The sequence below is a fragment of the Sminthopsis crassicaudata genome, chromosome 6 (genome assembly GCF_048593235.1).
Source record: "Sminthopsis crassicaudata isolate SCR6 chromosome 6, ASM4859323v1, whole genome shotgun sequence".
Lineage (NCBI taxonomy): Eukaryota > Metazoa > Chordata > Mammalia > Dasyuromorphia > Dasyuridae > Sminthopsis > Sminthopsis crassicaudata.
Window position 1 is genome coordinate 232,113,807 of NC_133622.1, and position 25,884 is coordinate 232,139,690.

General features: G+C 39.1%; 1 protein-coding gene across 3 annotated transcripts in view; it reads left to right on the forward strand.

Annotated features, from left to right (window-relative positions):
* The first annotated feature begins 1,341 nt into the window (after positions 1-1,341).
* The window catches only part of API5 (apoptosis inhibitor 5), a 29,465-nt gene continuing 4,922 nt past the window's right edge, over positions 1,342-25,884 (forward strand). Inside the window, exons 1-11 of one of the 3 annotated variants that reach the window (XM_074276627.1) lie at positions 1,342-1,604; positions 10,275-10,436; positions 12,162-12,255; positions 14,019-14,084; positions 14,933-15,084; positions 15,797-16,003; positions 18,408-18,512; positions 21,003-21,092; positions 22,128-22,309; positions 23,785-23,878; positions 25,167-25,223. In XM_074276627.1, coding sequence (XP_074132728.1) covers positions 1,536-1,604; positions 10,275-10,436; positions 12,162-12,255; positions 14,019-14,084; positions 14,933-15,084; positions 15,797-16,003; positions 18,408-18,512; positions 21,003-21,092; positions 22,128-22,309; positions 23,785-23,878; positions 25,167-25,223 — 1,278 coding nt within the window. In that variant the 5' untranslated portion in view covers positions 1,342-1,535. Of the gene's footprint in view, positions 1,605-10,274; positions 10,437-12,161; positions 12,256-14,018; positions 14,085-14,932; positions 15,085-15,796; positions 16,004-18,407; positions 18,513-21,002; positions 21,093-22,127; positions 22,310-23,784; positions 23,903-25,166; positions 25,224-25,884 lie in introns of all 3 variants that reach the window. The other 2 variants (XM_074276626.1, XR_012483707.1) reach the window with 2 other exon arrangements.

The window sequence follows — 25,884 nt, forward strand, 5'->3', positions numbered from 1 at the left end:
CTCTCATAAATCTGCAGAAACTCACGAAAGTCTGGGTTCATACGAAGCCAGAGGGTAAACGCACAACTTCCGGTTACCGGAAGTCCGTCCCTAAGATCTTGACTTCCTGACTGCGGTCTTTCTCTGGTTGTAACAAAGGTCAAGTTCGTGGAGGCGCCCTCTCCCAACAGGTGGTAATTTTTCTGTGCTCCCGGAGGTCCCGGTTCATCTTCGGCGCAGCTCACTTTCTGTTCCCAGTTTCCTATGGGTTCATTAATCAATCAGCACTTACTAATTACCTACTGTTTGCCCAAGTTGTGCAAAGAAGCAAGGAATAGTCCCAGCCCTCCCGGAGATTACAATCTACTAAAGAGAGAACATGTAAACAAACACAACCAAGCTAATATTTACAACAGGAAATAATTAGCAAAAGGAATACAATAGGTTTAAGAGGCGTCGGAGTGTGGGAGGTTAAAGGCACCGAGGAAATCGGTGGTTGGAGCCAGGGAGGGGAAACAGTCTGGGTGGGGGATGGGCAGGGGGAATGTCCGGAGTCCAGAAACGGAGGGTCCCGTTCTTGGAAAAGCCAGAGGTCGGCTCCCTGCACCAGTCCTTCGGGCTCAAAACCTCGGAGTCGCCTTCAAATCGCACTATTTCTCCCCCACAGGGGAGCTGCGGCCCAGGCTCGTCAGTTTCACGTTGGGAGCATCTCTCCTGGGCCCCATTGCCTAATGCCCGGATTTCGGCACTGGGAGCCTCGGGTCCTTTCCCGCATTCAGACACTAAAGTGATCAGCCTAAAACACGGTCTCACACGTCATCCCTGACTCCGCCTCCCTCCCATCCCCCAGTTCAGTAAACTCCCGTGGCTTCCTGTCACTCTGGATGCTCTCTGACATTCAAAGCCTTCCTAACCCAGCCCCGCCCCATCTTCCCAATCTTTTTAGTTATTCCTTGATACCACGTGGACTCTTTGGTACGGAAAACAACTACAAGACATGTGCATGACCGGGGCCTCCCAATCTCCCATCCTGACCAAGCTCCGAGCTCCCCCGCTCTCTGCATGGCCATTGGAACAAACTGTTCTCATCCACCCCTTCTTTTTAGACCTGGGTCTCATACACAGGTCTGAGGCTGATTGTTACCCTCGACTAGGTTTAGCCTGTCTGCCAGAAGACTTAAGGGACTCTCTCCCTCTCTTCCTCCTTAGGACTACACGTGGCCGTGTGGCTCCACTCTCGCTCCTCCGGCCGCTAGGGGGCGTAGCCAGCGCGCTAAAGAGGAGGCTTGGAACTGTGACCGCTCGCGGCGCCGTCCAGCCGTACGGCATCACGTCGCACGTCGTCACGTCGGCCCGTGAGCGCGGGGCGTGGCACGCCGGGCGAGCTTGTGCGCAGCTGCGGCGGCAGCGGCGACGACGACGACGACGGCGGCGCCAGGGGTAGCAGCGGCGGGAGCGATCGGCTGCGGCGGCGAAGCGGGAGCCCCAGCACAGCGGCGGCGGCGGCGGCGGCGGCGGCGAAAGCGGCGCCGGAGCTCGGCGGGCACCCACCCATCATGCCGACTGTGGAAGAGCTTTACCGTAACTACGGCATTCTCGCCGACGCCACGGAGCAAGTGGGGCAGGTGAGTGGGCCCGGCGGGCCGCGGCGGGAGCAGGCCTCGGCGGCGGCGGCGTCTGGAGTCGGAAGTCCGCCGGTGCCGCCTCGCACCCGTGCCATCTTGCGCGAGTCCCTTCCCGCCCGGCCTCCGCCTCCCTGTCTGTAAAATCCCCCCAGTGCACGGGCCAAACTCAACCCCGCGGGCCTCAGCTTCCTCGTCTGTAAAACGCTGCTGGAGCCCACGGGGAGTCAGTTAGGTCCCGTGGGTCCCGCTTTCACCTTCGTCCCCAGCCCCTCATGCCGGGGCCGCTTACCTCCTCTCCCCGGGCCTCAGCCCCCTCGTCTGTCATCCGTGACGCAGGCCCGCGCCGGGCCTCGATTCCTCCTCTGCTACACTTTCCCTTCCGATGCCCCCCTCCCCCCCGTGCCTTGGTTTCCTTCCCTGTAAAAGCGGGAACAGCTCGGGACCTGGCGCCGACCGATCGCGCCCCCCACCCCCGGCTCCAGTCCTACTGCGACTGTCCCTTCTCTGGCGCGCCGGGCCCCCGCCCTTGTGCTCCCCGGGACCTTTCTCTGACTCGGAGTCATTTGTACGCGGAAATCCTTGGGGAAAGAAGGGCAGCCCGCTGCGGGCCTGCCCGCGGGTCCTGAATCCGGCCTTGGCTGCGCGCTGTGCCCCGAGGAGCCTGCAGCCGGCCTGCGCCGTGCGGGGCTGAGGGGGCAGATACGGGCCCGGCCCGGAACGAAGCCCCGCTCCCCGGCCGGACTTAACGTAGTTTTCTTAGAAACATCTCTTAGAAAATCCTTCCTAATCTAGAAACGTCAGTCACTTAGCAGGTGCGCACTTCGGAGGCCGCGGGCCGTGAGAGCGTTTCCCGCTTTGCTCCCGAGGGCTTTCAGCACAAATCGGCCTTCAGGTGTCGGCCCGGGAGTGCTGGGCCGGCTGACGGAGGAGGGGCTGGGGGCCCGGGTCTCAGCAGCTAAACCTGCTTGTGTTTTGGTCTGGTTTTTGGCCAGGATGGAGATTCCTAATAAACGGTATTTTTGGAGATTTGCGGTCATTTACAGGGGAGAGATTCATGAGGCAACAGTAGGTTGTTTCGGTATCCCCCTGCTTGGGAAGTGAGGGATTTCTGCACCACCAGTCTGGAAGCTGTGGAGATGTGAGCGCCGGACTGTCCCCCTCCCTGAGCCCCGCTGTCTGTCCTGCTGCAGGAGATGCTGGGGGCCGAGGTCTATACTTTGTTTCTTTCCTGAGACTTAACATTGTTTTTGCATAGAAATAGTTTTTTCTTAATTTATTCATTTTGAAACTGCAGTTTACAAGCTGGGTAGACTCCTGAGGCAACAAACAATAAGTTGTTTCAATATTTCTTCCCATTGGGTGAGTAAGAAGCTACCTTCACCACAGGTCTCTCTACAGCAGTTCAGCTGTGGCTGAAATCCAGAGTTAGAAGTGAATTAGATTTTAAGGGGACCTGAGGAAAGAGCAGGATTGTAGTAATAGAGCCAGGAAATTTAAATGTAATTAATTCGACTTTCGGCTCTGTCCAAGCAATCCTAAGCGTCATTTTTTTGAATCTCAGTGTTGTGCCATCATTGTGGCTACTGAGGACAGCTGGGAGTGCTTTTGCAAATCATCCCCCAGGTTGGAGTTGAGGCTGGGAAGGATCTGACTCGGTTTTTGCCATCTCACTCAGGACATGTTGTAATTCAACATGGAAGGGCTTTCCTGAAAAGGAAGAATCGTTTTTTGTTTTATGTATTTGAGATTTATTTTGGTAAAGCCTTAGGTGAAAACGTGCCCATTTCAGGTATGAGCTGAAAATGCCATTCTCCCTTCCAAATTAATTCATTTGTAATCCGGTCAACGGGCACTTATGTAGCTCTTGCTCTTGGGGTATCCAGGTGGGAAGTCAGGCGTTCAAATGTGGCTTCAGACACTTATTAGAGATACAATCCTGGGCAGATCACTTCACTCTGTTTGCCTCGGTTTCCTCATCATTAAATGAGCTGGACAAAGAAATGGCAAAGCACTCCAGTATCTCTGTCAAGAAAATCTCAAGTGAGATCAAGAAAGAATGGACGCAAGTGAACAACAAATCTGCTCAACTCAGCACACAAAGAAAGGCAAAAACAGAAAAGTGTAATGATTAATCTCTATTGAGTGCTTGTTTACAATGAGACAGAATTTCTAAGATGTCTTTCAATAACAGGAAGAAACAACTCAAGAGAGTTGGAGGAATAGTGTTGGAGTCAAGAAGATGAGTTCAAAGCCTCTTTTGAACAGTTACTAGCAGTGTGACTGGCAACTTCTTTCAGCATCAGTTTCCCCATCCTTAAAGTGAAGGGGTTGCACTTGATGGCCTCTTAGACCCTGTCCAGCTCACTTCTGTGAAACTGGAACTCAGCCCTGGATTGTTTGTGTGAATGGAGGGGTACCATGCAGATTTAATGAGGAAATGCTGCACGCTGAGATTTTATTTTCTTGGGATTTTGCTTCAGCTGAAAAAAAGGTTTATTTTACCTTGAATACAGACCACCCAGAAGAAGAAGAGCTCAAAGTATGTGAGGTGCAAAGAAAAGCTAACCTAGGATTAATTTCTTGTGAATTCACTAATGATCACTATTCTTATAGCATCGTTACCTATAAAACTATAAATTATTTTATATAGTGTCCAATATAGCTCCCACATATAATTATTCAATCCTGAATAAGGAAATGTTTTATGCTCAGTATCCTTATTCCCATCCTGGTGTTCCAAATATAAAGTCACAGTTTCAGGTTACTGAGAGATCCTGTCACAACTGAATTTTAAGAAAGTATATATTAGAGCATGATACTGAGATTTAACCATAGAGTTTTTTCTAATAATTCTCATGGAATTATAGGTGGACACACAGAAGAAGTGATTGTAGAGTTTCATTTCATTATCCTGAAACTGTAGGAAGTTTTTTGACCAAAGGAGGAAAATAACTCTGCTTTTGATTCTATCCATCGTTCCTCCTCTGGAAACTCTTTGATCAATCTGCCTGCAGTACTGGCAAGGTTCCCTTTACCTTTGCTCTCGCTATCCATCTTCTCCTCACCCACACATTTCCTGAAAACCTGGTCTTCTAGGGATCATCGCCTTTTTTTCACCTCTTCTTTCTCTTCAGACTTTTACATACCAACTTTTGTTCTCATCATGACTGAGATTCTTCCCTCAGATGTTGTCAGTGACTGTCTCTTGACAGTGGAACAGCCTTTTTCTCTCTTCTCATCAAGAATGACCTCTCCTCCTCCCACAGCTTCAAGACCCTTCTAGTTCATTTCGATCCTTCTGGGTCCCCCCCCACCCCTGACACTTACAAGTCTGGTGTCCATCAATCACCTTTCTTGCCCTTTGCCCCTTCTCATGAGGGCCTTCCTGGCGGTCCAGACTCTTCTTGAAGCAATGTGAAAGGGGCATGAGCAGAGCCAGGTCCTTATCCTTTTAGGTTTTATTTTCCTTATACATAAATTGAGTCTGGAACCAAGTTTGTTTTGCATTTGGTAAAATCATTCACCCTATTCCCAGTGTTTGAAATTTTGGGGTTATTCTTCATTCTTCCTTTTTTTAACCTTTCTTAGCCAATTGTTAATTCCTACTTTTGTGCTCTCCACAATCTCTTCTCCATTCTTTTCCTAGAACAGGCCCAAGCCTTCAGGATTCTCTGCCTGTACTCTCTTGTGTTAGCCTTCTGAAATGAAAAGTTTTCTCTTCTACTTTCTCCCTAGTCTGGCCCATTTTATGTGCACATATCTGAAGATGTCTCTGCTCCACTTCATATTTTCTCACCTTCTAAGTAGAGTTCTCAGCCTGGGTTTCAAAACCTTTCTCAAATGGACATCTACATCTTCTCTTGATGTAATCTTTGCTCCAGGCAAACTGCCTTGTTCCTTCCCCATTTTTCCATTCATATCTTTGAATATTTTCCTTGTTCTTAAAATCAAACTTGCCCCAAATTCCAGACCAAGTTTTTTAAGACATTTTCAACCTTATAACTTTTTCTGCATCTTTGTTTCCAGATCTATAATGAATTTCATTGAAAATTTTATAAATTACTTTTTGCCCCCAATCTGAATCTGAAGAGGACAGTTAGAGGAAGATGGTTGGAGGGGATCCCTGGGAGTCGCCTCCCCAAAGAATTTGTACATTGTATGATTCACACACTGTAGGCAGCTTTCCCACTTGTAAGTATATGACCTTCTCTGTCCAAGGGAAAGAGCATCCTGAGAGCAGAAAAGTAGGCAGGTGGTCATCCTTCTGGGGGTTCCAAAGCTGGCAGCTGAGTCAAGGCTTCTCTCAAGAGGGAAAGAAGATGTGGCTGTTGAGAATGACCCATCTGTGTTAGCTGTCTAAATTATGAAAAGTGGATTCTGCCATATGGATGCCATTCTAAATGTCCCTCCGTCCCTATTGAATCTTCTTTATTTTTTTAATGATTCTAGACATTTGTATGAATAGAATTTGTATGAACAAAATTTATAATTAAAAGAACAAAAAGAGAAAATTATTGTAGGTATTGAGTATGAAGATATGAAGGGTGTTTTTTTTGTTGTTTGTTTTTGTTTTCAGTTATAATTTTAAAACATAAAACATTTTCTATCAGGGAATACATGGGAAAATAATTTAATGGAAATGAATAGAGATTCCCCCAAATACCACCAGATTTTTTTTTTTCAAAGGGGGGGGTAAGAAGGTATTGAAATCATTATTGAATCATTATTGAAATCACTATGTAAGGAGGGTTTGTTGGTAAAGAGGGGAGAGGATAAATAGGTGAGAAGAGTAAAGGGAACCTTGGATAGTAGCACTTGTTCTAGAGAATAAAAGAGCTTGGAAATGAAGTAATTATTATTCATTGATCACCTTTTTTGTAAGTTTTTTGTTTTTGTTTTTTGGTAAAATTGAGTCAAAAATTCTAAGGCATTCAACTCCTGAATAATTTATTTAAAAAATAACTTGTGTGTGAATTACAAAGTAAATTTTTCTTTCAGTGTAAGGGAGCAGCACGTGGATTATTTTATGTTTATTTTAGTGTGTTATCCAAGTAAATCATTGGGTGGAATCATGCTTCTTCCTGGTCCTTAAATTCAGTCTGTTCATCCTAATACCTGACGATTTGCAAGCCACTTTTAAAAACTGGTTGCATTTTGGAAATCACTGGAACAGTGTAGTTTCATTGCTGGATATCTAGGAGTATCCTTTCTATTGGGGTAGGCTAAGAGACCTGAATCAGTTTGTGGATGAGACATTTTGTCTGATACCCTAAGGATTTTCTTTGGTCATTCGCTCATTTGTTCAGTTGATTCGCAAGGAGAAAGAGCATAAATATAATTAATTGCTCAAATGCTAAAACTGATTTGCAGTTTCTGAAAGAGGCACTTAATTAATTTGAATAAAACAAAAAGCAGTGCAGTGCCCTGGTTGTAAGTGTATTCCTTCTATTATCGTTCCTTTGCCACTGATTTCCTTGGAAGTTCTCAGAAAGCATCCCTTTGGGTGTGCTTCCTGCTTTGTCAAGCACAGATAATATCTACCTTGTGGAGGTATTGCGAAAAATCGCCTCTAAAGACCTTTGAGATCTGTAGATGAAAGTACAGTAACACCATTTGGTTGGATTGGTTCAACAAGAAGCTGGATGAAAAGGTTATTTATACCAGTATCAACAGTACATACACCTTTACGTGAGAATTGTACAGAGAAAGAGACTGACAAATATCCTGGATTATTTAAGAAGACAACTGTCTTGCCTGCTGTAGAAAATTCATTAGTGACATTTTAAACTTTTATTTTCTGTTTATCTTCATAATTTACCCTTATATTCAGATGTAATAGAACTTTTGTTCCAATCTCTTTATAAAGAAGTAACGCACTATTAGATGTCAAAATAACTTAATCTCTTGGCTCATTGAAATTATTTATAGATCCCTTACCTTCCAGAAACAGCCTGCAGATGATCTGAGATCTCAATCTGTTGTTAAATGCTGCTTCATTTTGTTATTAACTGGAATTTTGGTTGGTTTATATTTGCTTTCTCTTACTACAGTTGGGCTATTTTCAGATTTTCATGTTTTAAATAAAATTTTGTGCAGAGGATTTGGGTTAGACCTAAAAAAAAACTTAGGAATAATAATGATTGTTACACAGTTTGATAGTTCATCACAGAAGATTGTGAGATTTCCTTTTCTACATGGAAAATTTAAAATTGGCAGAAAAATTCCAGAAATAAAAAGTTTTCAAGCCAATTGGGAAAGTCAAAGACAAGATGGGATCACTTCTTAGGGAGGAAGGATGAAACAATGGGGAAAAAGACAGAATTTAAACTAGTCTAGTCTTCTTCCCTTTTCCTTTCTCTGCCAAGAAGTGTGATGGTGGAACTGCAAAGTACAGGATATAAATGGCTGGAGTTCAGGTCACCATGCCCTAATGAATTACATTCTAGAGGGCAGCTAGGTAGCGCAGTGGATAGAGCATCAGCCCTGAAGTTAGGAAGACCTGAGTTCAAATCTGGTCTTAGACACCTAACACTTCTAGCTGTGTGACCCTGGGCAAGTCACTTAACCCCATTTGCCTCAGCAAAAACAAAGTAATTACCTTCTAGGACCCTGAAAAAAATGACAGATAAAATTGCCGAGCCATTGTCATTGATCTTTGAAAAACTGTAGAGAATTGTAGAGGTATCACAGGATGAGAGAAAAGATCCCAGTTTTCAAGAAAGAGAATAGAGTCTGCAGATTTGACTTTCAATTTGACCATTTCAGGGCATATTATCTAAGGCATAATTATTGAATATCTAGAAAAAGAAGCATGGTGACAAAGAGCCAGCAAACTTTATCACCAACATTTCATAGCAGGCTATCTTCATTTCCTTTTTTGACATAATTACCTGACTATAGGTCTTGGCAGTACTATAGAGAGAATTTGTCTGGAATTTGGTAAAACATTTGACAAGATCTCACACGTCATTCTTTCAGGAAAGATGGAGCAGTTTGGACTAGTTGATAGTATAGTTTTGTGAGTTTGAAACTAGTTGAATGCCCAGAGCAAAGTGGAGTCATTAGTTGTTCCAGATCAACTTGGAGGATCTCCAGTGGTGTTTCCCACAAATTTATCCTTAGTCTTATGCTGTTTAACATTGATAAATATAAAAATGATGTGATCAAATTTGCAGATAATTTGTTTCTTAGAATTTTGTGTTGTGATGAACCAAAGCTATGTTGTTCTCGTTTTGTTTTTTACAGATAAAGAACCTAAAAACTAGAAACTTTAAGTGACCTTGAACCTGGCTTGTCAGATTTCAAATACAGCCCTTTTCCCATTTCCTTGTGCTATTTTAAATGGCACCTTAGGTGACACAAAGCAAGCAATGACACCCCTCATATTTGATTACCAAGTCAAGATCCAGAAATGTCTTTCAGGTTCTTGAACATTTGGATGAGGCAGTTTAATAAAGGAAGTTATCTCAGGTTTTGCCATAATAAACCACAAATAATTTTTTTTAAATTGAGAAGACTTTTAAAAATTAGAGCTATTCAAAAATAAAATGAGCAACATGTGGAATTAATAAGTTCTCTACATTAGGGTTTGACCACTGAGGAAAAACTTAAGCAGGGGCTTACAGCTACATGTCAAGAATAGTGTGGAAAGTATTCTTAATCAAACACTGGTTAGACTGTGCAGTAAGATTCAAGGGTTTCTTTCGAGGAGGAAAATTAAAGGGAAATGAATTTGAGCTCAGTTTTGTGGGATGTTATATTATAGTTAAGTTAATTCATTGACTGTATCATATAACCATTTGATTCTTGGGTGTTTTTTGGTTGTTACTGCGGGTTTTTCCCCCCATATTCTGAAATGAGTGAATTACTGAAAAAGCATTTATCAACAGCTTACTACATCAAACTCTGAGGATAGATGCAAAACAGGCCCTGATCGCAAGGAGTACACAGATTAATACATAAAAGGGAAATCAGTTGCAGGGCAAGTGGAAGAAGGGTACAAGTGGCAAGAAGGATGTCAAGGGCCTTAAGGCTATATATGAAGGACAGATGACAGTGGCAGGGAACATGGTAAAAAGTGGTACTCGTAGCTTTTCTTTGGAAGAAATAGAATTATTGACACCAATCTTGTCCAAACTTTGTAAGTAGTAGTCAGTTTAGCTGTTTCAGAAAAGTAAGAGAGGTGTCCCCAACCAATAGTCTTACATTTGCTTAGATGATTCATATGCATCACAAGTCCCCAGGCCTGGAGAAAAGGAAAGCTTGTTCCCAGTGGTAGTAAGTCTTCTGAAGATCCTTGAAGTTGCTTGATTTCAAAATGACCTCATTCATAATCCATTTTGATTTTTATGCATTTGCAGGTGTGAATTTCATGACACAACTTGAGATAATTGGGATGATCTTGCTTAAAATAATTGGAAAAGTTTCTACTCCTAGTTAATAAATTAATTTTATTTTTTTCAACTTCAGTTAAGAACACTTAAAGTGGGTATAATTCATGGTTTCCTGTGGATTGTGCTCATTTAATGGAAAAATTCAGAGAATAGTCCTATTTTTCACACTTTAAAATTCCTATATTGTAAAAGGTCAATCAATCTTGATACAGTTCTTCTATACTTGTCAACTCCTAATCGGAAAATGCACTTTTCTCTATTTTTTTTTTTTCCCTAGCACAAGGATGCCTATCAGGTGATCTTAGATGGCGTAAAAGGAGGCACCAAGGAAAAAAGATTAGCAGCACAGTTTATTCCGAAATTCTTCAAGCATTTCCCAGAATTGGCTGATTCTGCTATTAATGCACAGCTCGATCTCTGTGAAGATGAAGATGTGTCAGTGAGTATTTTATTAGAAACTTTTTAGAAAACCTAAACATTGCATTTTAAAAATATTCTCCAAACAGATTTTCTGTAGTTGGCCACTTTAATGGACATGGGAAATTAAGTTTCAAAGCGCTTTACTTAAAGAACCCTCTGAGGTAGGTGATTCAATATCATTATTTTCCCTTCTTTATAGATGAGGAAATTAGGATTCAGAGATGTTAAGAAATTACCTGTGAGCACATGACTAATGAGGAACAAATCTGACTTGTGATCCAAGGTCTTCTAACTATTTAGTCAGTGCTTGACCCATGGTAGCAGGCTGCTGCTCTGGATAGATAAATGCACAACATGTAGGATGTTGGGAGTTTTGTATGTCTGCTCATTGCTGTAAAACTGGTGTGTTGTCTTAAAATTAGGTAGCAACATGTTTTGCCGTAAGAATTGTCACATGTTGTGTGTCTACTTGAGTTGGTTCTTCGACTTGAATGGATTCTTAAAATCCATGGTTTCATCAGTCTGGTTTTTCCTTCTGCCCATGAAGATCACAGTCCTTTTGTAAGTAGGATTAAAGTTAATATGGCAGATAAATTCAGCTCCCTGTGGCTACCCTGGCTCGTGTACCCTAATTTAGCTAATCTGATCTGGAGGTGACAGGAATATAGTGCACTAAACTTGTACTTAAAAACTTAACCCCCTTGTTGGGCCTGACAGCTCTATTGACAACTTTCTGAAAATGCTCCTTATTAGAAGGTCCTCTTATATGAGGACTTTAGGTAAGTGGTTATTAGGCTTGTGTCAAAATTTAAATCTAATAAATCCTCCCAAGGCTTTGTAGGAGGAAAAAAATTGTCTGCATTTGCATTCTCTGGTCATTAGAATCTGTATTTGACCTTTGGCTTTGAAAATCTTTGCCATTGGATTTAGGCAGGTCCTTCAAGATTAAAAAGGCTTTGGATGCAGGTCCATTAAAAATGGTCTTAGTTTCTGTGGAAGGCCAGCTCAGTTTACCTTATTGAGGTTTCTTACAAGAAGGCTGACCAAGTAAGTACTTTTTTAGCCACATCACCTCATAAAGGCTGCTTTAGGAAGTGTCTCAGTTTTTCACAGTAGTCAAAAGTGGTCACACTTATTGAACCATAGGTCTTTGAAATACCTACTAATCTTACAAATAGTCAAGATAAAGGAGAAGTGTTTTTTATGAACTTGTAATTCTTAGAACAAATTACATGCCTTACCTTGCACAGATTCGTATGGAAATAATCAGTTTCTCAGACTCCAAATGAAACTGATGAGTCATCCGCAGTATATACAGCTTAGATTTAGACCTAAAGGAGTTTGGGTTTGGTTGTTTTTGTTTGTCTTTTGTCTTGTTGAGTCATTTCGAATTAATTGTTCATATAATCTTCCAGCCCTTAGGGTCACTAAATAGGAGTTAATTCAGAGAAGTCAGCAGCTGTTGTCATGTCATATCCCTTTCCCCTTGCCTTGTTGAGTTACTTTTTTTGAGAGCTTTTCAGTGACCACTTAGCAGCAGAAGCTAGGAATATGAATACCTCTGAGGCTTGAAACATTGAAGTCTATTTTCTCTCTTGTTCAGTTGTTTGCCTGTTGTGTTGTGCCAGATTAAATAAGATCTTTGTATAATAATAAAAATATTTAGAATGAATTATTTCCTTTTTCATAAGATTAAATTTTGAACTGATGAATTTGTGTTATTTTTTTCCTTCATTAACAAAAGATCAGGAGACAAGCGATTAAAGAACTGCCCCAATTTGCTACCGGAGAAAATCTTCCTCGAGTGGCTGACATTCTGACTCAGCTCTTGCAGACAGGTGGGATATCTGCTTGTTTTTTTTTTTTACCTTTATATGTCTGCCTTCAGAAAGGCAATATCTGTGACTAATAAGACTGGAAGATTTTAGTGTAAAACATTTATAGTTTGGAAACTAGCAAATGATACAAATCAAGGTTTATTCTTTAAACTTTAAGGAAGCGATAGAAAAAATTTTAATCAGATTAAACTTAAAAGTGGTTCATGTGCATGTTTTTCCCTCTTGGAGAACCATTCATTAAACATTCATTACCAAAGCCCTACCAATGTTAGACACAAAGTCCTTTGTTCATTCTAGACGCAGGCTTGGTGGCCCAACCTAGCTGGTTGCATTTGTTCCTTTAAAAATCCCAGACAACTGATAGTTTTGTTCTTTGAGGAAGCCCAGTTATGACATTGCTTACACAATTGCTCCACAAGACAGATTCTTCTTCCAGAGCTCATTTTGAGTTAAGCTTTATTGGCAGTTTTGGAGATTAGAAGTAGTTGGCACCCAGTTATTTAGGGAGCAGATAGATATTTGTTTCTTGTGGGGACACTTTGATTTGAACTATACAAAGTCCAAATTAAGAATATTTAGTACTCTTCCTTTGTTCCCATAGCCGTTGACAAGCATTTATTAAGTACTGGCTTTATGTCAGGAGCTTTCCTGGGCACCTGAGACACAGACTAGAAATGAAATAGTCCCACCCTCGAGGAACCCTCACTCTATTGAGGAAGACAACATGCACATAAATGAATATGTACAAAGTAGAGAATGATCTGGAGGTGGAGACACAAATGGTTGGAGGATCAGGAACAGCTTTCATGTACAATGGGATAATTTGAGCCGAGCTTCAAAAAGTTGGAGCATAAGAGGGAGTAGGTTCCAGAGCTAGGAACAGCCTGTTCAAAGTCAGGCATGAGATGGAGGGTTGGAGATGAGGAACAAGACCAGTCTGAATAATTTGGAAGTGTTTATAGCTAGTCCAATACTTATTCTAACTGCATCAGCTAATAAGTTTGGACAGCAAACAATGTATATAATGAGACTGGACAGATAAATTGGCACCAGGTCACCTCAGGGGCTTGGGGGCATAGGAGGGACTTTTAACAGACTAAAAGAATTTCATATTTGATTGGGGAGGGAGGGCTGTTAGCCATTGCAGTTTATTGAGTAAGGAAATAACATAAGTAAGGTCTGCCTTTAAGGATTATCACTTTGACAGCTGTATGGGGACTAGTGTGGGGAGGCAAGACATTTGAGAGGAAGGAAAGACCAAAGGCAGTAGTCTGAGAAAAAGAATGAGACCTTGAATAAGCAGGTAGTCCTGTGAATAGAGAAAAAATTACTGAGAGGAATAGGTTTTAGAAGTAGAATGGGAAAGGATTTGGCACCTAATTGAATTGAGCGGGTGGAGGAGGAAGAAGAGCCACTGACTCCCAGATTGCAACCTTGGGTGATTAGAAGATGATACCTTAAACTTAATTGGGAAGTTTGGAGGAGGGAAGGAATGGGTCTCGGAGATACATTTTGGAATACAAGTTTGATATACATTTGGGACATCCCGTTGTAATGAAGGATTGTAGCTCAGGAGGAAGGCAGAGTCTGGGTATGTAAAGAGTCTCAAAAGACATCTGCATAGAAACAATAAATTCAGACTTTCCTAAATTGTGCTTACTGAAAAATCCAGAAACGAAATAGATTTTCTCTTTATAGTTCTTTCTTTTGCTTGGTTTTCATCTTTTATTTATTTATTTTGCTTTGTGCCACTTTTTCTCTAGATGATTCTGCAGAATTTAACCTGGTGAACAATGCCCTGCTGAGTATATTTAAGATGGATGCTAAAGGTAATAGATAAAAATTCTGTTGAAAATTACCTTCTTTTTTTTTTTAATAGAGGGGGGGAGGCATATGTTTAATGTTTGATCCTTAAAAATCCCTATATGAACTAAGAGCATAATCTAGAATTTAGTATTGTTCTTCAGAACAAAATTTTATCTCGAAGTTTATGGAAATTCTACCTTTTTTTAATTTATTCTTGTGTGGGTGGGTTTTTGTTGTTGGTGGTGGTGGTGGTGGTTTGGTTTGGTTTGGTTTGGTTTTTGCTAAGTAGCTTGCCCAGGGTCACACAGCTACAGAAGTGTTAAATGTCTGAGATGAGATTTAAACTCAGGTACTCCTGACTTCAGGGCTGATGTTCTATCTACTGCATCACCTAGCTGCCCCCTGTTATTTATTTTTTAAAACTATTTAGTTATATAGTTGAGTTTTATATCCTGATAAAATCATTAGAAATGATTATAAGAGATGATAAGAATTGAAAATTTTCGTTGTAATTTTATTAATGGTTTGTCATGAAACTTTATCCACTTTTAAGAAACACATATAACATATAAATCATTTTTTTCTAAAAATTTTTAGAAAAAAAAATTGGTTTACATGTAGTATAGGGAATACCTGAAAATCATCAAGACCATTCTCCTATTTTTACCATCCACAAGAGAGGTTCTTCTTTCCCATCCCAGAGCTCATTTTGAGCTAGGCTTTATTGATAGCTCTGGGGATTAGGGGTAGTTGGCACCCATTTATTTGGGGAGCAGATATTTTGAATTCCATTGCATTTAGCTCTGATTTAATCGCAGACATTAGAACATTATTGGTGTTGCTTTGTTTCTCCTTTTGTGTGTGTTTTCAGGGACTTTGGGAGGCTTGTTCAGCCAGATTCTTCAAGGGGAAGACATTGTCCGAGAACGAGCAATCAAATTCCTTTCCACAAAACTGAAGACTTTGCCAGATGAAGTATTAACAAAGGAAGTAGAAGAACTCATATTAACAGAGTCTAAAAAAGTGAGTGCCAATCCTTTATGGCTGTAACCTATGAACTTGTAAGGACTCAAATTCTTTCAAAGGGATGGGGATGAAATTTTCAGCCTTCACAAAGGGTGTCAATGTCCTGTCTCATTTCGGTGATGATTTTTTTTTTTTTTAATTGGATGATACTCTAATGGAACATTTAAGAATGTTATTCTTAAGACACATTGAGAGTATTTTCTCTTCAAAGGATCCCTTTCATTTTTTACAGCAGCCAATTCCTGAGATACCCTTTTCACACTGAAAAACAGCATCAAGTGATGCTGGCACAGAGACTGCATTTGAAAGCACATGCCTATATGCATTTGAAGAACATTCTGTGATTATTTAGGTTTTGGAGGCCACCTCCCAGAATGACTTGACTTTGGCTTTGCTGAACTCCATCGATTTCCCTAGAATGTGTGAATTTGTGTCTTGTTTGGTATCAGAATTCTCCTTTTGTTTTCCATTTCATTGAAGTAGTGCCCCATAAAGGAGAATAATGTTCTCTCCAAGAGAATCCATCAAAATCACCATCAGGTGAGGCAGGGGCTACTGTGGCCTGATGAGCTTGCCCTGGGAAGCTGACTGTGGGCTGAGATTTACCCGCTGGGATTGCATGCTCCTACCAAAAGGACTTCTATGGGTTTTCAGTGGCAGGTGATATTGGTAACAAATTTAGCAGCTGTTCTGAATTTGTTTCTTAAAGGTCCTTGAAGATGTGACAGGTGAGGAATTTGTTCTCTTCATGAAGATCCTCTCTGGGTTAAAAAGCTTACAGACAGTCAGTGGAAGACAGCAGCTCGTGGAGTTAGTGGCTGAACAAGCCGATTTGGAGCAGACTTTCAACCCAGCTGATCCAGACTGTGTGGACAGACTTTTACAGTGCACCAGGCAGGCAGTCCCACTCTTCTCTGTAAGTCTTTTTTGTAGGTTTTTTTCTTAAATAAGTTGTGATACCCAGAGATGGACAGAAATGCATGTAGAAGAATTTGGGTCCTGGAGTGCAGAAGGAGGACCCAAAGTCAGGCATTCTAGGGAAGTACACTTTATCTCAGTTATCCAGGGAGATTTCCTAAACTACGCAATCCCCAATGTCTCTGGGCTTCATGAAGGGCAGGAAATCTTCGGTCATTAGGAGCTTCATGTCTGGGCTGAATCTTCACTTGTCAAGAGGATTGAAGAAGTGGAAGTTTATGCTATCAAAGGCTGGACCAAAGGCACTCTGAAAACTCACCTCTCTCCTAAAGGCTGTGCTTCTCTCCTTTGTGAATAGCAGGAAGTTTGAGTCCAGTCCAGTAACTCTTCAGCACCCACCATGGGCCTGGCACTGGGGACATCATGAAGTGATGTTCTTATATAGATAGGAGCTAATCAACAGTGGGAAAGGGTGCTGGCACTGAGAGATTGGAAGAGCCTCACGATAAGTGTGCTAAATGGTTGGTTCTGAAAATAGAGCACTGGGAATTAAGAAAAGGTAAAGCGGTTTTAAAACCTGGGGCTTGGAGATAGTTAAAAATCGAGTAAGGAAAGTACTTGCCAGATATAAAGGACAGCTTTCAGAAGGACACAGATGGAAAAAACCTCTGGCTGAACTTGAGATGGCAGAAAGACATTGGTCTGCTTATCTACTCTGCAGATGACACAGACCTAATCAGAAACAAAAAAGATGTGGGCAGGCCAGAGTATTGGGCCAAACTTTAGTAAGAGTTAAGTTCAGAGGAATGAAATAAAAAGTCTTACACATGGGTTCAAAAATCAGCTTCTCAGGTACAATATTGTAGAGACAGAGCATTGAATCTCATTGGAAAGGGAAAAAGCATTATTGTAGATAGAGAAAATCCGTGGAATCTGTAGATTATAGTAAACCCAGTAAATCCTTGATTAATTGACATTATAATATGGTGGCCAAGAAATGAATATAGTCTTGTATTCAGAGATGAAACTCCACTAAGAATAAAGAGCCTCTACTCTGCCCTAATCAGATTCCATCTAGATTCAGGGTCAGTTTTGGGTGCCCCATTTCAGAAAGGATGTTGTTGCTAAGCTGATCAGTGTCTCAAGGCAGTGAAAAGGCTGAACAAAACAATTTAGGCTATCCCATAGTGGAATGGGCTGCCTTGGCTAATAATGGATTCTCTTTCTTTGGCAGTCAAACCTAGAGACCCCATAATACAGAGAACGTTCTTTGTTCTGCTGTAGACTAGATGGTCTCTGCTGTCCCTTCCACGTCTTAAGATTCTGTGTTTTTGTGATCTCTTTTGGAGACTTCCTCCTCCTTGCCTGTGCATCTACCTTTTTAGATTTGATTCTTTGTCTGTGAAATGGAAAGGTGGACGCCTTAAATGACACATCTGATCCATTCCAGTTTAAAACCTTATGATCTTGTGGCCTTTGGCCTATTATGGAGTATGAACAATAATAAATATAAACCGCTTTGAATCTTTCTCGTCTACTTTGTTTTGTAATCCCTCTTTCCTAGAGCCAGGACACATAGGAAATATTTAATTTTCAAGCCTCTGAAAACACAAGATGCAGCATAAGATGATCTCCCCTAAGAACACCAAGAAGTCTAGGCAGATAGAGTTCATCTGAACAAAAGTACAGCTCTGCTCAAAGTATGAAGTAAAATGACCAAATCATTCAGCTGTTGGTTTAACAAGTAGCAGTTTAATGTAGGGCTTAACTTACACAGGATATACCTTTGGAAGCTCAAGCCACCTCTTCATCCCAGACCAAGCCCAAGTCCAGTTTGGTTATTTTTTATCCTCATATATCTCTGTAGACTGTCCCCCAAAACTCATCTGAAAGAATGGGAAACATGTTGTGTCTAAATATGTCTTTCTTCCTCTGCTTCTTACATAGCTCTCATGTATACAGGAGATTGTCTCAGAAGGGATGTGTTTGTGAAAATGAACATAAATGAAGTGTTGAGGCCACTAGGTGGCACAGCAGTTAGAACTCCTCTGGGTCGGGAGTCGGGAGCAACTGAGTTCAGATTCAGTTCAGAAATTTTTTGCCACATGACCTTGGTTGGACAAGTGACTTGATCTTTGTATACTTCCGTTTCCTCAGCTATAATATGTGGATGATATTAGGATCTGCATTCCAGGGTTGTTGTGAGGATGAGACACATTTATAAAGCACTTAGCACCAACCCTAGCCCATAGTAAGTAGGCAGTAAGTAAGGCTGCTTATTGTCATTGTTACATCATCAAACATATATTCTGTTGTATTTCTACTTTTTTTCCTTTAAATCATGGTTTAAATCAGAATTGTGCTGGTACTAAATAACTAAAATTATCTTTCATTTTTTACAGAAAAATGTTCATTCCACGAGGTTTGTGACTTATTTCTGTGAACATGTTCTGCCAAATCTCAGCTCCTTGACAACTCCGGTGGAAGGCCTTGATATACAGTTAGAGGTAAGTTACATTTCTCTCCTTAATAATGAAATAAATTATCATTTTATTAGTGGCTCTAAATTTTAAATTATCATTTATAATTACATTTATATAAGAATATAGTTCCTGATGCTTACCAGAATGATTTAAACATCCTAATTAATCAGAAGATTCCTAGGTCATAAAGAACTATAATTTAGTATATAGAAAACCTTCACACAACATTATCAGGCAGTTAGCATCTACTAGTGAAAAAGCACTGCCTCTGACTTAATTCTGTAATAATGTGCAATGCATAATAAATCACTCCAGGTTTTGTTATGGTAACTACAATAACTGTCCATCATATTAGATTATTAAGAGAGGTAGTAGTAAGGCTCAATAAGTAGAGAGCTGACTTCAGAACCAGAGTCTGGGTTCTAGACTTACCTTTAACACAACACTGGCTGTGGGAGCTGAGTGTGTTTACACCTCTCACTGTGTTAAGCAGACTTTTCTTTCTTTCTTTTTTAATTTTTAATACACATTGTTTTATAAATCATGTTGAGAGAGAAAAATCAGAACAAAAGAGAAAAACCGTGAGGAAGAGAGAGAGAAAAAAAGGAGTGAACATAGCATGTATTGATTTACATTCAGTTTCCATAGTTCTTTTTCTGGCTGCAGATGGTATTGGTATTGCTTTGGATCACTGATCCACTGAAAAGAATCAAGTCTTTAATTGAGCATCACGTAGTCTTGCTGTTATTGTGTATAATGTATTCTTGATTATGCTCGTTTTGCTCAGTTATCAGTTTGTTGTAGATTTTTCCCGGCCTTTCTAAAATCAGCTTGTCAAATTATTTTTCATTGTTTTTATTGGACACTGTCTTTGTTCACAGCTTTTGCATTACTATATCTTAGCTACAAGATAGGAAAATATTTTTCTTTTAGAAATGTGATACAAGTAATTTTTCAATTACAAGTACTGTTGTACTCTCATAATCGTGCTACAGGTACTGTTTCAGCAATGGGTGGGAAAATCCAGAAAACTTTTCAACAAACAGGCGTTTCTTAACAACTGTGTGTTAGAGACCAAAAGGTTGTCCCCTAGCTGATGAATTTGGTGGCTACTACAACTCATATTAGGTACAGAAGGTGCTCTTGCTGATGAAAAGTTTTCAAGTATTGAAAGTATTAATTCCAGCAAAATTGATATGTGAATTCTTCAGGATTAAAAAACTAGCATCTTATTTTATCCAATGCACAGTTTTGCTGCATGTGACGCAAAGGTCCTGGTCTCATGAATAGTTGTAGAGATAGAATCCTGAGAACAGACTGGAGGCAAGTTAAAAGAATATAATTAAATTGATAATATTAACAAATACCTGTCCCATTACATACTTAGGTAAATTCGCTCATTTACACTTAACTATAAAGTCATTAGTTAAAGCTAAAGACTTAAATATACCTTACTTTCATGGACTACCTTTTCAAAATGGTTTTGATTTTCCTTAAATTCTTTCCCTCCTTCCTAAAGAGTTCTACTTTATCACAATGAATTTTATTTTATTTTTCTTAAGGAATAAGAGGGAGTTAAAAACAAACAAACCAACCTACTATCATCTGGCTATTGTGCCATCTGTATCCTTTTCCTAACTCATTATGTTCAGCAACAACAGCTTTTAAAATGACAATGTTAATCTATCTAAAAATATTTGTGACCAGTCTAAGACCAGAAATGAAACTTTAAAGACAGAAATTTTTAAAAACCTGAAGAATTGGAAGAAGATTCAATAATCATGAATGAATTATGTTACTATAATAAAAATTATGCTATTTAGTTAACAAGATTTATTGTCTATTATGTTCCAGACAAAATATTTATGAATTGGTTTACATATTTAATATAATATGAATTTAAATGTTATGAGTTTGGGGCTTTTTTGTTTTGTAAAAAATAAGCCAAATTATAATGAAATTTATAGTATTTAACAGTGCATGATATGGTTTTATACCCTCTGACTTTAAGCATATTACAAAGCAGTAATCATTTGGGAGAGTTGCCTCATCTGGGAATTTCCTCTATGATTAAATCATAAGTCCATTTTCCATCTTTGTTTTATATCATCTTTTCTGAATATATGTTTACCCTCACCAGAGAGCTATCACTTGTAACAAAGACTTAAAAGGGTTGGGAGGAGAGAGAGGACTCGGTGACATGAACAAATTGGATATGTATATTGGGTGAGGGGAAGTCGTCCTAGAAAATAAAGAAAATTCAGTTTGGAGAATTTTAGAGAAACATTTTTAGTTGCAGATAGAATTGCAAACTAATAAGTTTTTTTAATAAAGCAATATGACAAGATATACCAGAAGTTATACTTTGCCATTTGTTTAAATTCAGAGTTGCAAAGCAAGTGTAATTAGTTCTGTTGATAATATTATTTATAATATTTTTAAAATTAGTGAATGTGGATTATAACCAAGTATTTAAATTCTTATCTAACAGTGAAATGTTTGTTTTAACAACAGGTTTTGAAACTACTTGCAGAAATGAGTTCGTTTTGTGGTGACATGGAGAAATTAGAAACAAATTTAAAGAAACTATTTGATAAATTGTTGGTAAGAATTCTTTTTCACTCTTCTAATATACAACTAAAATTGATGTTTTAGTATCAGTTTTCAAAACTAACTGAATGGAGTTTAAACAAAGGATTTGCCAGTTGCTAATCCTTTATTCCTAAGCTGCAATTTTCAATAATATCAAAAATTTTTTTTTATCAGTTTGCTTTCCTTTTAGGATATTTAAAATTGTTTGATTTTATATACACATACATGCAGGTTTTTAAAATTCCCATGGTATGCCATTGCCATTTTTTTCCTATAACTGGCTTACAAGAATGGTATCACATTCTCATTCTTATTGAAAGTATTATCATAATGTTTATTGATTGGCTTCAAAAAGTAATTCAGATCCTTCTGGGAATGTTATGGACTTGAAATTGGTAGTGTGAGCCCTCAGGGCCGCCTTGCCTTATTGTGATAATGCCAGTTTGGATATCACTGGCACTGTACCAAGTATAATTAGCAACCAGAAAAGAAATTCTTGATTCATATTTACTTCTTTTTTGATACTTCCACAGAACAGTAACCTTAATTATGGAGGGTCCTTCCTCTTCTGATGTGATGTGCCCCATCAGGATTTTCTTAGCTCGTGGTATTCTTCCTATAAATCTCCCATAAAAGATCTGTCTCCTATGCATAAAAGACTTCCTTGAAGTGTTAACTGTTTTCAGCAGAATAATGTGATACATTTGTTTAATGATAGTTGCATACCTGACCTGAGAGCCATAAAATTGAATAGATCCCAGAATTATGAATTAAGAAATTTTGTACCTGTGAATAGTCACTTGAAAAGGACGGACCTTTTAGAGCAGAAAATACCTAAAGCTATATGGCCATTGTCAGTCTGTAAGGAGATTGGCTGCTGACTTGTTAATTGGAAGAACCTTACTACACAGGATTTTACATTCTTGATCATTTTTTTCACAAACAGTACTTATTACACATTTCTCATCCATGTATTTCCTATTAAAAGTATAAGAAGAGCAGACAGTACCATGTGAAAATTCCCATCTTCTCACTCTTGTTTATCAGGAATACATGCCGCTCCCTCCAGAAGAAGCAGAAAATGGGGAGAATGCTGGCAATGAAGAGCCTAAGTTACAGTTCAGCTACGTAGAATGTTTGTTGTACAGTTTTCACCAACTGGGCCGAAAGCTTCCAGATTTCTTGACAGCCAAGCTAAATGCAGAAAAACTGAAAGACTTCAAAATCAGGTGACATTTAAAGAACTGAAAGGATCTACTCCTTGGTCAGGAAGAAAATTATGCTTTACTTAATCTCTGAGAAGAGAGAAGATCCCTATTCTTCATGGCAAGACCAGTTAATTGCTATTCTGGTTTCCAGAACAAAAGCTGGGAGAATCACTAAGCATAGTCCAATGAGCCTGCTGGGCTAGGGAAAGTGAGCACCAAAAAGAAGCTGGACAGACTCAAGAAAGTAACAGAACTTCCAGAGCAGGGCAGGGCAAAAGGCTTTGAGATGGAGAATGGGGTAGTGGGGGATGTGGTCAGGCTAGCTTACCTAGATATCAATGAAACACCAATGGGGACAAGCTAGAGAGATGTGCCCTAGGCAGTAGTATAATTATATTGGAGAAAAGCAGTGTTTTGGGGAAAGACAGGAAAGTTTGAGTGGATTACAGGTTACCTAACGATAGTGCGGATAAGGCAGGCCAGAAATCAAATGCAGTTGGACTTGGCATTAAAGGAAGTCTGAGGGTCAGGAACTAGGAGTGTATCAGTTTTGCTGCCCTCTTTCCTGGCCTGGTAACCTTTGGGTTATTTGCATTTATATTAAGAATTGAAAGTCTTAGGAGTTTATCAAATAATGCTGTCTAAACTCAGAAAGGGCCTGAATTCAAATGCTGCCTTTGACACATTGGCTGTGTAACTGAGCAAGGCACTAAATTTGCTCAAGGCCCCAAACAGCTCTCTAAAGCCTAAAAGTTGCAGAAAAGGTGTAGACTTGCAACGATGGAGGAGTTCTCTCTTCCAATGAGATTACAAAACCATTGCCTTGTCCCTGATTAAACAAAATGATCTTTGGGATTCCTTCTAACTTTGGAGAATCTTATGATTCTTTGACTTAGCATTTCTGCTCCAGCAGAGTTTATTGAAATTTCTTCTTAAAAGGGTGAAAATGATACTTACATTTGTTTCTAAAAGCCAAGGGTTAACTGAATGAACATAAATGAGTTCTTATCACTGCTTCACAGCAGCATGGCCTTCAAACTAGAGTAGAATCCTTTTGAACAGGGCAGTATTTGAGGAATCTACACAGATTTCATCAAGTCATCTTAAATCATTTAAGGCATCATACCACCACTTTACAAACCTTTTTTTCTTTATTCTGTTTAAGAGGCATCAAACTCATAACCACAAGTTAATACTATGTGCTGTATTGGGTTTTTAATTTTACTCTGTTAATCATTTCCTTTTTGTATTTCAATCTGTTTGGGGCCACACTTCAGCCTTCTAGTTTGACATCTTTCATGAATTGGACTACTTTGCCCTTTGTAACAAGGGAAGGAAACTTACCTTTAGGACCCAGCACTAAATTAAAGGTTTTGGTTGTATTATCAGTCACACTACTCAAATGGGTACAAATTATCTGTTCTGATTTTGTTGCTTTATAAATTTTGTAAGATGCCACAAAAGTTCAAGAATTAACAACCACCTTTTTGTATTAGGCTGCAGTACTTTGCCCGAGGTTTACAGGTTTATATTAGACAACTTCGTTTGGCTCTCCAGGGGAAAACAGGTGAAGCCTTAAAAACAGAAGAGGTAAGAATGGCTAGGTACCTTCCTGTAAAGGAAGTTGCTAGTGTTTATAACCCTATCTTAAAATACAGCTTAGATCATACCTGAGTGTGTGTGTGTGTTTATAGTTCTTTATTGACGTTTTTTCAGATAGACTATCATTTTGTCTTATCCCAAGAAATGGTGCTAGAAGATTGTTAGAATATCATGAAATTAAACATATGTATGTTTAAACATACTCATACAAACTCATGTTTAAATATAACATTCTTATGTACAGAATAGCATAGAAGGTAATTAATAGTCATTCATGCAATATCTTCCAGATAGTCTCTTTGACACTTCTAATGAGTAGGATATTTTGTTGAGATACTAGGTTGGCTGATAATTTTGTTATATAACTATTAAAGCTGACATTAATTACATCATTATTCTGATCTTGTTCAACATGAATATTAGTTTGGAAGAATAATAATAGTAAGGTACATAAATGCTATGATAAAGTGATATTTTTGTGATTGTTTTGAAAATATGCTCATATTTAAGTTTCTCTGAAAATTGATAATCACATGTTAAGTTACTTATATAAAATAATATATATTAGAATTTCAAATAAATTGAATAAGTAGTATTAAAAATGGGCCTACTGAAAAAGTCTTTATGCTGCTACCTGTTCCAGGACCACACCTCATCCAAAGTTAGGCACATTGTCGCCTCCTTTCATTAAAGGGGACTGGTTGGGTTCTGTTTGTTTGTTTGTTTGCTTGCCATGCACATAATAAGTACTTATTATTGTTTAAATTTTATGTGAAAGAGATTACACTGTTAATCCACATCAGATAAATCTGTTAAAGCAGACTCTTCAATTAGATTGTGGTTGTAGCCACTTGTGTTCTGCACTCTTATTTTACGCAGTACTACTTCATTGCCATAGCCATAGGGCAAAAGACTCTTTTGGGGGGAAGAGGTTATTTGTTTTTTTGTAATAAACACTTATTTTTGCTAATTCTTAAGAGCCTATGAACTTGTTCTACTTAATTTAGATCTAAATTGTACATCACGCTTTTTTGATCAAGTTAGTCAAGTTAACAAAAAGAATCCCAATCTCTGATGCTGCATGAAAGTTCAGTGGGGCAGAACTGACTACAGTGAGTGCCAAGGAATATAAGTAATCCTCCACAGATTTAAACTAGAGAACCCTCATTATAATGATCATTATGAAATATGGATATGATTATTAGTATTTTGTTTATTAACTAAATATATGAAGGCATCTTTTAGAATTGTTCTTTACATTGTTTTCCTTTTACAGAACAAAATTAAAGTTGTTGCTTTGAAAATAACGAACAACATCAATGTTTTAATCAAGGTAATTCTTCCCCCTTTTCTTTCTGTTGAATGTTAAGGTAAAGAGTGTCTGTTGTCCAAATTTTTGTTGATACCTGCCAAAGTTAGATGCCATTTTGAATAACAGGGGGGGAAAAAACAGTTCCATAAAAACATTATGTATGTCATATCTACAATATACAAAGCACTTTCTTCACAGAAACCATCACCTAAGTGAATGTAAAAATAATATTCTTATTTTATGGAGCCTCATTCTATGTGAGACCAAAGGCTTGTGTCATTTATAGGGAATAATCTGCCTGTCTGGGACAAAGTCTCAGTAGTCAAATTTTTTAAATCAGTTACTTAGGGTATAATTGTTCCCATTTTACAGATACGACAGAAGAGATTCAGTTCAGGTTCAAAGGCTTGACCTTGGTCAAATAGGAAATAGGAGGCCTCAAATCTGAATTTTCCATTTCTGAAGCCTGTCACCATATTTATTGCCAATCTTGCTAACCAGAGAGTACAGGATGTTTGTCTTGTATTCACCACTTTTCCTTCATTCCCTTATGTTGGGATAGGCCTTGATTATTAGCTATTGACCAGCTTTGTTATTCTGAACCACAATGAACTTTTCTTTCCTAATTGTTTTTTTCAGAATGGGTAAAAGACTTCAGTTGTCCATCAAGCAGGACTTTGTC